This window comes from Etheostoma spectabile, chromosome 9 (assembly GCF_008692095.1).
Source record: "Etheostoma spectabile isolate EspeVRDwgs_2016 chromosome 9, UIUC_Espe_1.0, whole genome shotgun sequence".
NCBI classification, from domain to species: domain Eukaryota; kingdom Metazoa; phylum Chordata; class Actinopteri; order Perciformes; family Percidae; genus Etheostoma; species Etheostoma spectabile.
In genome coordinates, this window is record NC_045741.1 from 34,035,602 (window position 1) to 34,049,690 (window position 14,089).

General features: G+C 39.4%; 1 protein-coding gene and 1 long non-coding RNA gene across 2 annotated transcripts; one reads left to right on the forward strand and one right to left on the reverse strand.

Annotated features, from left to right (window-relative positions):
• The first annotated feature begins 3,356 nt into the window (after positions 1-3,356).
• On the forward strand, positions 3,357-11,476 carry LOC116695147 (uncharacterized). Its single transcript, XR_004333363.1, has 3 exons — positions 3,357-3,447; positions 7,082-7,084; positions 11,449-11,476. It is a non-coding gene; the product is annotated as an uncharacterized LOC116695147 (long non-coding RNA).
• On the reverse strand, positions 3,705-9,979 carry lpla (lipoprotein lipase a). The gene is made up of 10 exons (XM_032525212.1): positions 9,727-9,979; positions 8,609-8,814; positions 7,872-8,051; positions 7,143-7,254; positions 6,143-6,385; positions 5,391-5,633; positions 4,595-4,715; positions 4,144-4,326; positions 3,919-4,026; positions 3,705-3,801 (listed from the first exon to the last, which is right to left on the reverse strand). Exons 1-10 carry the CDS (start codon positions 9,824-9,826, stop codon positions 3,750-3,752), a joined length of 1,548 nt encoding a protein of 515 aa, XP_032381103.1. The 5' UTR covers positions 9,827-9,979; the 3' UTR covers positions 3,705-3,749.
• Positions 11,477-14,089: the final 2,613 nt, after the last annotated feature.

Here is a 14,089-nt window from a genome sequence, read left to right on the forward strand (position 1 = left end):
CTACTATTAAACTTAGACTTGGACTTAGAAAACCTTAATGTCCCCGACTGGCAATTTGTTGTACAGTGCAGGCATATTGACACATAATCCACAACACAAACATTGAACCAGATATCAACAGCACCATTTATCTCTTACATAACATACACACATCAATAAATAGAATAGAGTAAAAGGAGTATATTGCACAATGTCATAAATAAATAAAACTATGATGTATGTGGGCTTAAAGTGGATTCAGATGTTGGCTGATAATATATAATAATATATAATACATTACATTACATGTCATTTAGCAGACTCTTTTATCCAAAGCGACTTACAATTGCTACATATCAGAGGTTGCACGCCTCTGGAGCAACTAGGAGGTAAGTGTCTTGCTCAGGGACACATTGGTTATATAATAATAATACAGATATCCCTGTAAGTATAGTTACACATACGAGCAATGTATCCTCTGCATTTAACCCATCTTAACTTGCAGTGGGCAGCAGTGCTAACCACTGCGCCTGGTTGACAATAACCTTTGTGTTTGACGAGCACAACTTTTAGTACAGGCCATGAGGGACAGGTAGTACAATATCAACAGCAACTTATTTAAAGACACGCTGTTGGTCTTTTTATCACTTGTGGCCCACAAGTGGTAAAAAGGCCAACAGTGTAATGCACAAGTTGTGGCATTGCAGAGTGATAGTTTGATTAGCGGCCTTCCTATATTGTTGGTACAGACTAGTACACAGTGTGCACACAAGCTGCGTAGTGAAAGCAGCACATCAGCAGATTGTCTAACTGCTGTTGTAGTTAAGGGCGGTCCTACTAAGCAGTGTCTGAACGTGATGCGTTTAGGCCCAAAATGCAGGTCACTCATGTTCAAACTCAGAGCCCAATACACAACTGTTGTGGTTATACACTTTGGGTGCAGCTATGTGCATCAAGTGCGAGTGAAACATGAGCTGCCTGTGTAAACAGCTGTTTTGATTGAAATAAAAACAAATCCGTTCCATCACACGTGTGTGAGATGTGTAGACAAGCAGTCACATGTAAAAAACAGTAACATGCAACTGTTACCACGTCACTGTTCTGTGGTAGCTCAATGTCAAAGTATGAACTGGTCATTAGTTTTAAGATTATATTTGAGGCGCTGCAACTAACAACACATCCTTAGTCATTGAGATTCATCCCTTAAGGATGGGGGATCTGTGACACAAATGAATTAGGATAGCATCCAATTGGTGGATTAAAATTCTCACTGCAACCAACTGACACTGCCAGCCTTTAAACCATGACAATGGTGTGGCTAAAGAATAATGGCAAGAAATGCATTAAACAAGTTTCTCAGACCTTAAAGATACATTCTCTAGTGCACTGTGTGAAAATGTTGGTTCACAATAAAAACTTTACACGTCGTACCTTTAACTTAAGATGCTCAGTGTGGTTTTTTAGTTGTGTGTGATTTTATTTGTGCTTTCTTTTGTTTTTGAGATAATTCATGCATGTACAATTTCAGAACAAGACTCTTGTATAGTAACATCTAATAAAACTCTCTAGGTGCACACCTGGTGCAAATAAACTCTACGCCATTTAAAACAGAATCATAATAAAACAAATGGGCCTGCAGTGTACTGTTTATAAATGTTATTGTAAATAGACTGTATTTATATAGTGCTTTTCTAGTCTTAACAACTACTCAGGAACCATTCACCATTCACACACATTCATACACTGTGGCCAAGGCTGCCGTATGAGGTGCCACCTGCTCATCAGATAAACATTCACACACATTTACACTCCGATGGCGCAGCATCGGGAGCCATTTGGGGTTCAGTGTCTTGCCCAAGGACACTTCGGCATTGAACTGCAAGGCCAACTTTCCAATTGGTAGGCGACCGCTCTTACTACCTGAGCCACACCTGCTCAGGCGGTAAGAGTGTGTATTTACTGCGATTAATTCAAGGCATACGAGGCAACCATGCAGTTTGCATTGACACCGATTGAAGTAGAGTGAATTTTTGCATCAATAAACATACAATACTTTTTTTGATTACCAAAATTGGCATCATATGGTGTATTGTTTAATATTAAGCACATTAAAAGCTTTTTTTATTGATGTTTTATTTTTTCACGTTACCCTTCGGTAGATTTACCACTTTGTCAGTCTGAATCAAGGTGGATCCTTCAGAGGGATCAGCGGTCATCACTAATATTTAAATATATTTTCACCTGCTCTTTAAATCAATAACCTGCTACCACGCAGATGTTTTTTTATATCTGATTGACATTAGAGAGAGATACATGTGCAAGTTTATGGCCATGTTTATGTATGTTCCAGGTAGAGTGACACCCTTATCAATGCGGGTCCACAATCCTTTGACGATTTAATGATTTAGCTAGTCTCTAAAAGGAACTGAAGCAGTCAGGATAATAGGAATGTGTGGTTTATCTCTTTATTGAACCTTCCAGGGCTCTTTGTTTATACATTGCACTGCAGTTCAGTTCATAAAAGTAAAAGCACTGAAGTTGGTATGGAGACCAATTTGATTGATCTTTCCAGAGCTGTGTGCATAAAATCACATAACGCTTCATTTAGTTAAAAAAAATTAAAAAAAATACAGACGAAAATGGAAGCCTTTCAAAATATATTACAACTTACTATACAAATATATAAATGTACGTTCAATAAATACAATATAAAGTATTCTTGAGCTGTATTATGGCTATCATGTAGGCCAGTCTATCACAAATTACCAAGGCCTGCATGATTATTTTTAGTAATTTTGTAATCTTTGACCTTTCAAAATAAGGGCATGTTGGAGCTTAATCAATGAGGTAAACTGTTGCAGGTAATCCACTTCGACCCATTCATGAACTGATAAAAGGAGCACCTAGCCATTACTGGATTTACAAGTGACTTCAGTTCACTTTCATGAAATAAAATCCCCAAGCTAAACAATGCATATCCCTGTTGGATCTCAATCTCAACATCTAAATGGCTGCAGGGGACAGGGAGTCTTTTAAAGTGACCAGTGGCACAATAACCAAAATACAATACAAGAACAAGCAAGGCTTCAAGAGATCAGATATTAACACATTACTCATGTTCAAAAACATATATATAATACTGATTATAAAAGGTATTTACAAAGACCGCTGTGATTCTCCGTACAGTAGACAGTTAATACTTCTTTGGTCCCTGTCGATTGTTAGCTTTTAGTGGTTCGGTAAAGACAAGCATTAGCAACAAAATAATAATTGTGCACATTTGAAACAAAGAAGAAAACAAGAAGATGTGCCTAAATTATTATTATTATCACTCTGAATCTTTTATCCATCAACAATAATCCAAGTTCACGCACCACTTCAGGGGTTCAAAATACATCAGAATCAGTACAAACAGTACATGTGGGCTACAAGAGCATAAACAAATGATTATATAGACATGCAGCAAAAGTTAAATGTGAGAACATCATCACAAAGAAAAACTGCAACATTTTTCAATGGCAGATTATGCGGAGAGACAGGAGAGAGCTAGTGAGCAGACTAATTTCCAGCACTGTGGATGAGGTTGTGTTGGTTGCACTGAAAGTTGAAGTGATGAAACACAACAGAAGGAAAATCAGAAAAACAAAAACAGCATTGAGTACATGTCCAGTTACTTGCAAAGGCTTTCCCAGTGTTGCTGTGTACTGTCCATCTTTGGCTATGTATGTAGAGATGGATGCTGTGTGCATGATGTGTATTCAAGTGCAACTTCAAGCACTGTTCTGCCCAAAAAGACTGCCCTGCATTTTCATCTTGTGCATCCTGTCGAAAAGAAGACAACAGTGAACAGGAGAGCTTCTGCTTCTGATGAAACAGGATTTCCAAATGCATCAATTAATAATTGACAATAAATAAAAAGGAAGCTTCGCCTCAACTTACAATTTCTCTTTACGGTTCATTTTGTCTTCTTTTGACTTGACAAAGACTCCATCTTCTCCTCCCCTGACGAGGTAGGCAAACTCTCCATCCTTTGCGCTGAAGACCACCCTGGAATCACACACACAGAAAAAAAGTCAAAAAATATTCCCAGTCTTAAGTGTCACGGGATCTCTTCCAAGTTTATTCTAGATAATCATATGTGTTTGATGGTGACCAAGAACGTACTTGGACTGGGTCTCCCCGGACTTAATGCGCAGCTTTCGGATATGGAACTTGGTATTGCCCCACCAGTCTGACCAGCTGAGGATTGTGTCCTTCTCCCAGCGCAGCTTCACAATCATCAAGTCTCCAATGTCCACATCGGTGGTGATGAGGAAGGACAAAGTGGCGTTACCGTTCAGGACCGGCCTGGGAAGAAAAGGGGAGAGCAACGGTCAAAGGTCAGCAGCATATAGAGTTGTCTGTCTTCAACATGAACGCAATGAAGATATCTGTGGTATGTGTGGTTGTGTGTGTTCATGCGTGTCACAAGTGCCTTTATGGTCTTTTTTTAGAGTCAGGAAATAACTGTTGCTGGCCATGTGTTGACTTTTTCTTATAATTTCCACATGCATGTCTGTGTTTTCTTTAGGTATTCACATGATGATAAAGAAATTGTACTGTTTAATTTGCGTACAGGACAAAGGAAATGTCCTCCTTCTCTCCATGGGTTCCATACAGAGAAATCTTCATTGGCTGCTCGGTAAAGCTCAGTGGTTCCTTGCTGAAGAAATGCACCTTCACTTGATAGTGGAAAACTACGAGAGAAGAAACAGACAGTTTACACTTTAAACACTCTCTCACAACTATACAAAACTTACTTACAGTTAGTTTAATAGAGTAAAAGCCCTTTTGTAACCTGCGACTGTGCTGCATCTAAAGATGGATTTGTGATAAATCCTGGTCGGTTACACCATCGCATAGCAAAGTTATTTCTATGGAACTATTTATTAAACATGCTGACTTGGTCCAAATTGTAATTCTTAAATAAATGTTTCCATTGACATCCCAAGCAGCGGTGTCGCATTACATTAGCATTCCCCAAGGAACTAAAATACCCATGACGTCTTCTTCCTGTGACTTCCTGAACGCTTGCTACTTTTTGTACACATTTTCAAGTGTGAGAGAACTCTGTGTGGTGTGTGTTTAGTGTATTTGTACCAGCACTGACTGTAATAATATTAACTCCAGCTCTAAGCAGCCATATCCACACTAAGTACACTCAACAGCAGTAGCTCACACGCTAAGGATTACTCCAATGAAGGTATGTGCATCAATTCTCAACCCCCACTAATCCTCAGTAAAGAACATAAACCCAGTCTAAACCCAGTCTTTTCTAAAGTAGTGTGTAGGTGTTTCTTATATTTTCTTGCACTGCACATGAAACAAAACCTACAAAAGCTTCTGTATGTGTTCTTCCTCTGTGTGTTTACCTTTGTAAGGCATCATTTCACGAGTCTTAAGGTACATCTTGACGCTGCGGGTCATGCGGACTTTGTTGATGTTGTAGCCCAGCTTGTTGCAGCGGTTCTTCCTGCAGCTGAGGCACAGACCCTTGTTGAAGGCCTCTCTGGAGTTGCAGCGGTAGGCCAAGCTCTGCTGCTGGGTGTTCAGCAGAGAGTCGATGAACAGATGGATCGAGCGCTCGTGGGAACATTTGACAAGCTGGTCCATATCTGCAGGACACAGAGTACAGAAGCTGTGAAACCTCCACATTGTCAGAGAAAATGTCTTCCTTGTGTAGCTTTTATGGCTCTAGGGTCAGTGTTGACCCAGATGGCATTTCTCACTCAGCTCTGCCATGCTCAGTTAAAACACTTCTGGTATGACTGGAAGCAAACCCTAACCTTAACCCATTTTAATTGAAAGCTTTGATAGACTCAAAATGTTTGTTGACACCGTGTAAAATTACACAAGCCTATCCTAGCGTTAAAAATCTTCTACCTAAATTTGAGCTATCATCACTTACACAAAAATGTTTGCACATTCCACGACACATGAGATAAATCCAAGGGCATGCATTGTCTATGAAAAAACACTCAGGGTGACTTACTGGCCACTGGAGTCTAATAATAAGGGTATATGCATGCTAACATGTGACAAGGTCATCTACTTTAGTTTAGAGTGTATGTATACATATAGGTATAGTAAGAAACAAACAATGAGAAGTATTTGGAGTACATACTTTGGAGGCCCTTGATGCCTTCCAATGCGATCCCCATCAATGTATTTGAGATATCGCAACCTGGCTGGAAAGTGCCTCCGTTGGGGTAAATGTCGATGTCGCCCACGGCTCTCTGGATGCCGATGCTGCGGCCCGGAGAGCCCCTGGTGTTGGTGTGTAGGACGTCCACAAACTGGGCATCGTCTCGGGATAGGGTGTTCTGGTTGTCTGCGTTCTCAAAGGTGGGACCAGCGGGATCCAGACCTAGAAAAAAAAGAGTGAGACAAAGGCCATTTCAGTGACACTTCAACTGTTGTGAATTAATTTTGTGCTGATTGCGTACAGTCCTCTGTAATGAAAGAGTGTTTAGATAATAATAGACACACATGAAAGCAGAAATAAATGTCTCTTGATTGATAATTATCTATGGATTGATTAAAAAACATTTATTGTGAAACAAGTGTTTCATTTGGGGTCTTTTCTCCGTGTGCAGCTCTGCACAATGTGAAGCCGTGATTGTGGACTCATAATGGGCTCCTGCTTCAGATCACAGTAAACAGATCATTGTTCTAAACAGGTCAGAGTGATTTCAAAGCTGTATAAACTCCATAGTGACAAATTGGGGGATAGGACTGGCTACATGCACACATACAATACGGGCCTGGAATGCAATGGCCGGGAGAATATGCTTCTGTGTGCTGTGTTGTTTTTTACAAGTAGGGCTTTTATTTTACGGTACATAACAGTACAGTACTAATTGGTTCATAGACTACATTTGGAGTGTGTATCAAATAAGAGAAAATGTGTTTAGCAACAACACTATAGGCTACACATCTTTGTAAATTTATTCATGGGATTTGAAAAAAAAGAAAAAGAAAACGATGTTACACACTTTACAGAAGGCAGATGAAAAATCCAACTACACAGACTCAAATTCCAGTTAAATATAATTATGCACAGGCTGTTTATCTGAGTGTAAAGTGAGCAGATGATGATCCATTGGTTAAGTTAACATTCTCACCTGTGATCCTGCTGATTTTATGTTCTGTAAGGTCTCCGGCAACTCCAGCCACATGTGCTCCCAGACTGTATCCGAGGAGATGAATCCTCTCCCAGGGCAGCTGCAGCTCTTTCTGAAAGGGAGGAGATGGATGAGATGTTGACATGCCTTAAAACAGTTTAAAATGAATCCTGCAGACTTGCTGGAGGGAGTAATACTAATACAATAGTAGGCTGTACCTGGAAAAGCACTGCAGCCCTCTGTTCAAATCTTAATGGAGTTTGGGACATAATCCAAGACAAGGATTCAGTCATGTAATTTTTATTCTAAGACAAAACTTGGAAACTTGGAAGTCACGCAAAGGACAAACAAATGAAAATATTTATGCCAAAAAAACCTTTCTGCCTTGATGTAACTCAAACAAAGTCTGCACTCCACTTAAATACTGAGTCTTGTTACTAATAATGTCGTGCTGTGAGCCACAGTCACAACACAACTTCTTAGGGCGTTTCAAATTATAACCAAAAGGAAAACATTTCAGCAGCAGCACCGCTGGATTCAAAAAGATTACATCATCACACACAAATTTGTCACAGATTCTCCGGCTGCTCTAATTTCTTTGCTGCCAGTTTAAGATTCTGGTGGATTCAATAGCAGTGGGACAAATCCACTAGAGAGGATATGGAGAATATGATCAAGCTGCTAGCAATTTGTTAGCCAGCTTGTATACTGTTTAATGAAAACACTCACTTGTATCCATGTAACAAACTTGGCCACGTCGCGGCCAACTAGTTTAGTGTAGGCTGCAGAGGTTGGGTAATGCTGGTTGGCACGGGTCAGCCAGTCCACCACGATCACATTGGCACTGGGCTCACGCTCATAGAGAGCCGACACCAGTTTGGGCACCCAGCTCTCAAACATCCCGGTCACCTATAGTAACACACACACATACATAGTCACACACATTTCAGGTCAGCTCCTGGATGGTGTGATTCATTCATGGCCATTCATGGCCTTAGCCCTCATTCTGTGTCCTGTGGTTGGAGAGACACCAAAGTGTCATTCGGTTTAATTCTTGTTGCATGCCTGGCCCTAAATGACTTTATAGGAAGAGAGAGCCGGCTCACTGCTGTCAGTCTGCCAGCTCTGAAATTTGCATTTATTGTTATTCATCTCACAATGGATGCTCATCAGTTTGGACTTGGCTCAACATTAATGATCAGTTTGTTGTCTATTTTTCATGCAACATTCCATTAAATGGCAAATTTTATGACTGGTATGTGTGGTATATCTCACTGCATCAGTATCAAAGCCATAGGGGCATTAAAAAAAACAAAATCTCAAAGACGGCCAAAACAAAACAGTGCCCATACACGTTGCACAAATAGGTACTTAATTAACAAATGATTCTTCCATAAGAATATCTGTGATTTTTAATATGATTTTCTTAAGTAACCTACGCTGGTGACAACTTTAGTTTAACATACCGTCCAGCCATGTATCACAATGAAGCTCTGTGTTTCTGTGTTGAATTCACACTCTTTGATTGTTTCTGGCCTGCCGGGCTCAATGTAGCACATGTCCTCATCTGGGATGTCCACAGTGCGCAGGGAGAACTTGGACACAATGTCAGTGTAGTCTGTGATCCATTCAGTAGTGGTCGGGAGGGGAGAAGCGGTGACTGTGGCGTTTACTGTCACAAGAAACACATATGCAGTATGCAGTAGATTAATGGTATGACAGAAATGTAGAGAACTGCATAAGGCACAAATCAGCCATTCTGACGAGAAAAAATGTAAATGTACGACATTATTATTACACTTTTCGGTTCTATGCATCTATGCAACAATCAGGCAGCAATTAAACAACAAAAAAAAGAGTTTTCATCACGAATTGATTTGCAGAAGACAAAATAAAAACACCAAAAATAACAAACTTGATCATGCCATTTACGGAACGTTGCTGCTGTTCTAATCCTATTGTGAACACCAATTACACTAGTGTGAGCCAGTGACCCGGTAGAGACATAGAGCATGGCAGTGTCGCCCCCTTTTGTCTCCACTGCATTTCTACCAGCATGAAAATAGCCTAATTTAAACCTCAAAGTGTTGTTAAGAGCCTGGGTTTTCTTAAGGGATTCCGTTCCATTGGTTAAAACTGGGGTAAAAACCTCTAAACTAATTACGTTCTTCCACTAAGTATAGTTTTGTAGTTTAATAATAATAAAAAAAAATGAAATGGTTTTAATTAGAGAAAGGTCATACAAAACCGTTCTAATTAAACAATAAATACTAGTATGTTTTTGTATTTTAACTTCGAATATAATGCAATTTCATTATATTTCAAAATACTGTCTTTTTTTTCTCTCTGTTCTTTGTCCAAACAAAAGGCCTGTAGCAGCCGCTTTTGATCATGCACACATGGACCTGAATGGTATGAAATCTGATGCAGACCTAGGCTGTGAAAGCGGGTTACTCCCGGTCAACACGGAGCAGCATGCATTAATTAACCTGCTTAATGATCGCTTCATTACAGATGCGGATAAATCATCAAAATCCTGTCCTGCCAAACACGGTATACTAACAAGTTGATGGGCTGCTCTTACCAAACCCAGTGGTGGTGAGTTCAGGGTCAGAAGAAAAAGTTGCAAAGATGTTTCCCAAACTTATCCAAACAGACAAAAAGCAGATATTATTTTTTCCCATATTATTGAGAATTTTTTTCTTTCTAAAATATCCTGAAAAAAAAGTTCTTTGGATGTCGTTGTATATCCAAGCGTAGGCTATATTGTAAAACACAGAATTGTATGGAGTTGCGGTTAAGGCGTAAAGTTTCTTACGGTCTGTTACTGTTGCCGCTCCAAGTCATCTTTATGGGTGGCTCATTTGAATATTCAAACATGATTGGCTGAAAGTTAGAGGGCGGAGTTTAAACTTTGCCCACTGTGATTCACTGAAGGGAAATTACTCACAAACTTATTCACAGAAAAGCTGACGTCCTGCAGCCCACAGGACTGGATCATTAGCATGCATTTAAACGATGTCATTATGTCAATTAGAAACTCAAATTAGAAACTCAAATTATCTTGTTAGATGTTTAAGAAATTGCAGGAGAGTTGCCTCAGATTTTAAGAAAGATTGTCATTGTGAAAATGTTTTGTTTTTTTCACAACTCATAACAAGCAAGAATTGATGTGGAAAAATAGTTTGCCAATAAGACAAAAGTAATAGCCCTCAATTGAAAATGTTACTCAATCAAAAATACGCAAGTATCATCACTGGAAAAACAGAAAAATGTCCCCTGTGATTGATATACTGTTACATATTGATGTGAAAGGGGCATTTTGATGTTGAAGTTTGTTATGGTGCTAATTTAGTTCTGTAGGGTAATATATGCCAATGCAACACATTTTTATAGGCTAATCATATTTTTCTGTGTAAAATCTTGATTTGTAAATAACAAGTTGCCTCTGTCAAAGTAGGCTAATGCAACAAAAAGTCAAATATGTTCCTTTAAGTTGTGAAGTAGACGGATAAAGTGGCACTGAAGGGAAATTCTCAAGTAAAGTGCAAGTACCTCATATTTGTGCTTAAGTATACAAGAATTAAGAAGTGAGTAATTAAGAATTCATGGTCCAGTTTACCTTATTTCACCCAAGGTCATTCAGTCAGTATCACTTCTCTCCAGGAGTCCTGGGTATATCAGACACAAACAGTAATAACACACAGTAATAACAGCACAGCTAATGAACGAAGTCTTGTAAATAATCAGTTAATTGATGTCATTGTGTGGCCAGTCAGAGGCCACTGATGCCAAGTCAGATGTGAGCATCTGAAACAGATGTTCTGAACAGTGTGGGTATGTTACAAAGCCCCCTCTTCCATTGGAGTCTGCAATTCAAAAACAATGACAAAGCCCAACTGGGTAACAAATGACACCACAATTTCTTGCCCCGTGTTGTCCGATTGGAAGCAAAAAGGAAGCTAGAATAATTCAAAATACAATAAATTGAGAAAAGCACATTCCTGTCTTACATCATGTCATGCTAAATGAAAACAAGATGTTAAGACACTGTGCATTCTTCATGGTGGCAATTAAACTGCCTTTGCAGCACTTTGAGGTACCAAAGAAACTCCAAAACTCCAGAAAAATCAAAGACACATGTAGGTTAAGAACAAGCAGAAATACGTCCGAGCCCACGTGTCTGAGTTTTATGAGAAATTTCATGCCCAAACACCTGCGTGAGAATGTTTTACACCTCTGTTTTATCTCAAAACTGAGGGCAACAAAAACAGGTCAACCTATAGCCTATATACTTTATTATCAGGATGAAATGTTCATGTTTTTAAATGTGATATACTTCATTTTCAGTTAATCAGTTCCCTCCCCCCCACCCTACCCCACCACCACCACCACCACCACCACTACCATTGTATTGTTTAATCTTCAGAGCTATTATTCTTCTAAAACCAGTAGAGAGAAACTCAATGAGATTTGGATTATGTTTCCACGTGCGGCGCGTGATTCAGAGTGAGGGCCACGTTGTTGAATGTATTCTGTGTTGCCTTAAAAAAAAAAAAAAAGCCTCCCCTGATAGGAATTTACTGTGCACAAAATATAGCTTCAACTGTGTAAGAAGCAAGAGAGGAGTTTATAAAAAAAAATCAAAAATCAAATGCAAATATCTTTTTCAAGTTGATTAAATATTGGCAAGCATGCTTTTTTGTGGATGTTAACTAGGGCCCAGGGTCTCCAAGAGCCCAAACAGAACATCAAGTTTAATGCTAAGTTTGGGTGGATAAAAAAAAAAAAACTGATTCACTTTCCTTCACGAATATTTTCTGCACTATTGCATCGTGTTGTCGTTAGTAATCAACTGCTGCTCTATATTTTGCTTCTCTAAATATAGCCCTCTGTTTCTTTTATCTTACATGTAGTGTGTATGTATGTTTAGTGTTTGTATGTATGTGAATGCCGGTGATTGTTAGGAAGGTGATGCTTAGGGCCGGACCAACAGGCCCAACCCAGTGATTACAGAGAAGAGCAACGCCTATCCCCGAGCCTGTGATCTCTGCATTCACTCAGTTACAGTATCTTGCCCCAAGGGAGACCCGCAGAGATAAACGACAGGGCAGAAATGTAATATCCTGTATGAGACACGCCCTGGCATGTTTTACATGTAATTATCAGCAAAAAGAGGATGAAGTGATGTAGAAGGAACACAGAGACGAAGGATGAGAGCAGGGGGCTGATCAGAGACAAAATGCAACAGTTTACAGCAATGACAGGTACACTGTGCAGCTGACAGCTGTTTTGGCTTCCAACCAGATCTGATATGGCCTAGTTCAATGTCATTCAGTCACTTTGAGCTCAAACTAATTTGTTTTTTATTCATTTATTCCTTTTTTATTTGTTAGGGACCACGTATGTGTTGCCGTTCCATGCATTGTACCAGAGTTAGCCTTAGTCTCATTTACATCTGCAGTCCCTAGGCAGGTCCCTGGCTTTGACATTGAGGAAATTAAAAGAATCACTGCAGAGAGAACATGTATTTCCTGCTAGTAATGAATTCCTTCACTTTCCTGTTGTGGCTTTTTCTTCTGGAGCCTTGCAAATCTAAATGACTGATTTGTTTCACATTCCTCTGTTGGCACTTCTAAGAGATTATGAGCTGAGCAGCGTTGAGCCACGCTGTGACTGTGACTTTGTAAATCTGCTGAAGGTTTGAGGTGGTGTTTACACTCCATCTGTTTCTTTATTTGTCTCTTTTTCTTTCTATTGCCTCCAGCAAGTTACATGTGTTTATTAATAGAGTAAACCACTGTAACAAACACAGGTGTGACTTAAATCTCACATAACAACAACACACAGTCAGTCAGGCTCACACGAAATACTTAGAAGGGGAATCTCATAAATGTGCATTTATGCAGTTGAGCACACACACACACTGGCTGACTTTTATGTTTACTGAGTGTTTCATGGTGAAATGAATACTTATGGGGCTTCATTTTGATATGGGGGCCAACTTCCATCTTTTCCTCTGTTCCTTAAACTGTATCATTCTCACATTGCACCCTGCGCAAGGCCAACCTGTCATTGGTTATCCTGACTTCAATGACCCTCATCACATCTTGTTCCTCTTCATCTTTGCACTCTTTGATAACCATTGTTGTCCAGACAACAGGAGTAAAAAAAACTCAGGGATTTGTTTTACATTTGTTGCATGAAAGCTAAAGAGAACGCTCTAATTAGCTAACACCAGAGTGCATTTTAGCTTTACTGCTGCCCATTCAAAATCCATTAGACGAGGGAAAAGATTTGCTGGGCAGGACAGACGGAAAGAAAGAAAGGCTCCTCAATGGGAGTTCAGTCTTTTATGAGCCTCCTACTAAAGACACATAAAGGTCATTAAAGAGCCACAGAAAGATTTGAATGTGTGAGGAAAGCAGTATTTTATTCCTCTATTCAAGGGTGACTTAAAGAGGTTGTGCTTGTGCCGGCAGTTTAACGAGGAAACTAGGGAGGGGAGGGGAGGGAGTGTTTGTACATGACGTTTGGGTGTTTAAATCTAACATACACAGAGAGAGTATCTTATTTGTATCCTGTGTACACTGTAAACTGTGTATGCCCTTATATGAACCTTTCAGTCCTCACTCCAGTAACTGAACCAGCTAGAACACTCTCCAGGGGAAATAATGTTTGTCAAAATGTAGAATTTAGGAGATCATAGATTATTAATATTACAGACTTTAAAAATGAAACATGTACACAAAGGTCCAAACTAACCAGTATTTTTGTTTTATTGGACATGCAAGAGTCTTGAATATTGAAAAAGCAGATAAAATCACTTCTGCGGCCTTGCTGTGAGCCATTTTTCTTTTTTTAGAGATAATGCCCATGAGAAGCCAAAAACATCAGCCTCCTCCTATATATAATGTTTGACATTTATAGTAATTTATTTAGATATA

Bases quoted from the DNA above. Each gene is read 5' to 3' on its own strand.
- lpla (XM_032525212.1), bottom strand. From the start codon at position 9,826: ATGGGAAAAAATAATATCTGCTTTTTGTCTGTTTGGATAAGTTTGGGA. The intron at 8,815-9,726 runs GTAAGAGCAGCC...TTCTTGTGACAG, and splicing joins ACTCACCACCACTGGGTTTG to TAAACGCCACAGTCACCGCT. The intron at 4,027-4,143 runs GTACGTTCTTGG...GTGTGATTCCAG, and splicing joins TCCGGGGAGACCCAGTCCAA to GGTGGTCTTCAGCGCAAAGG.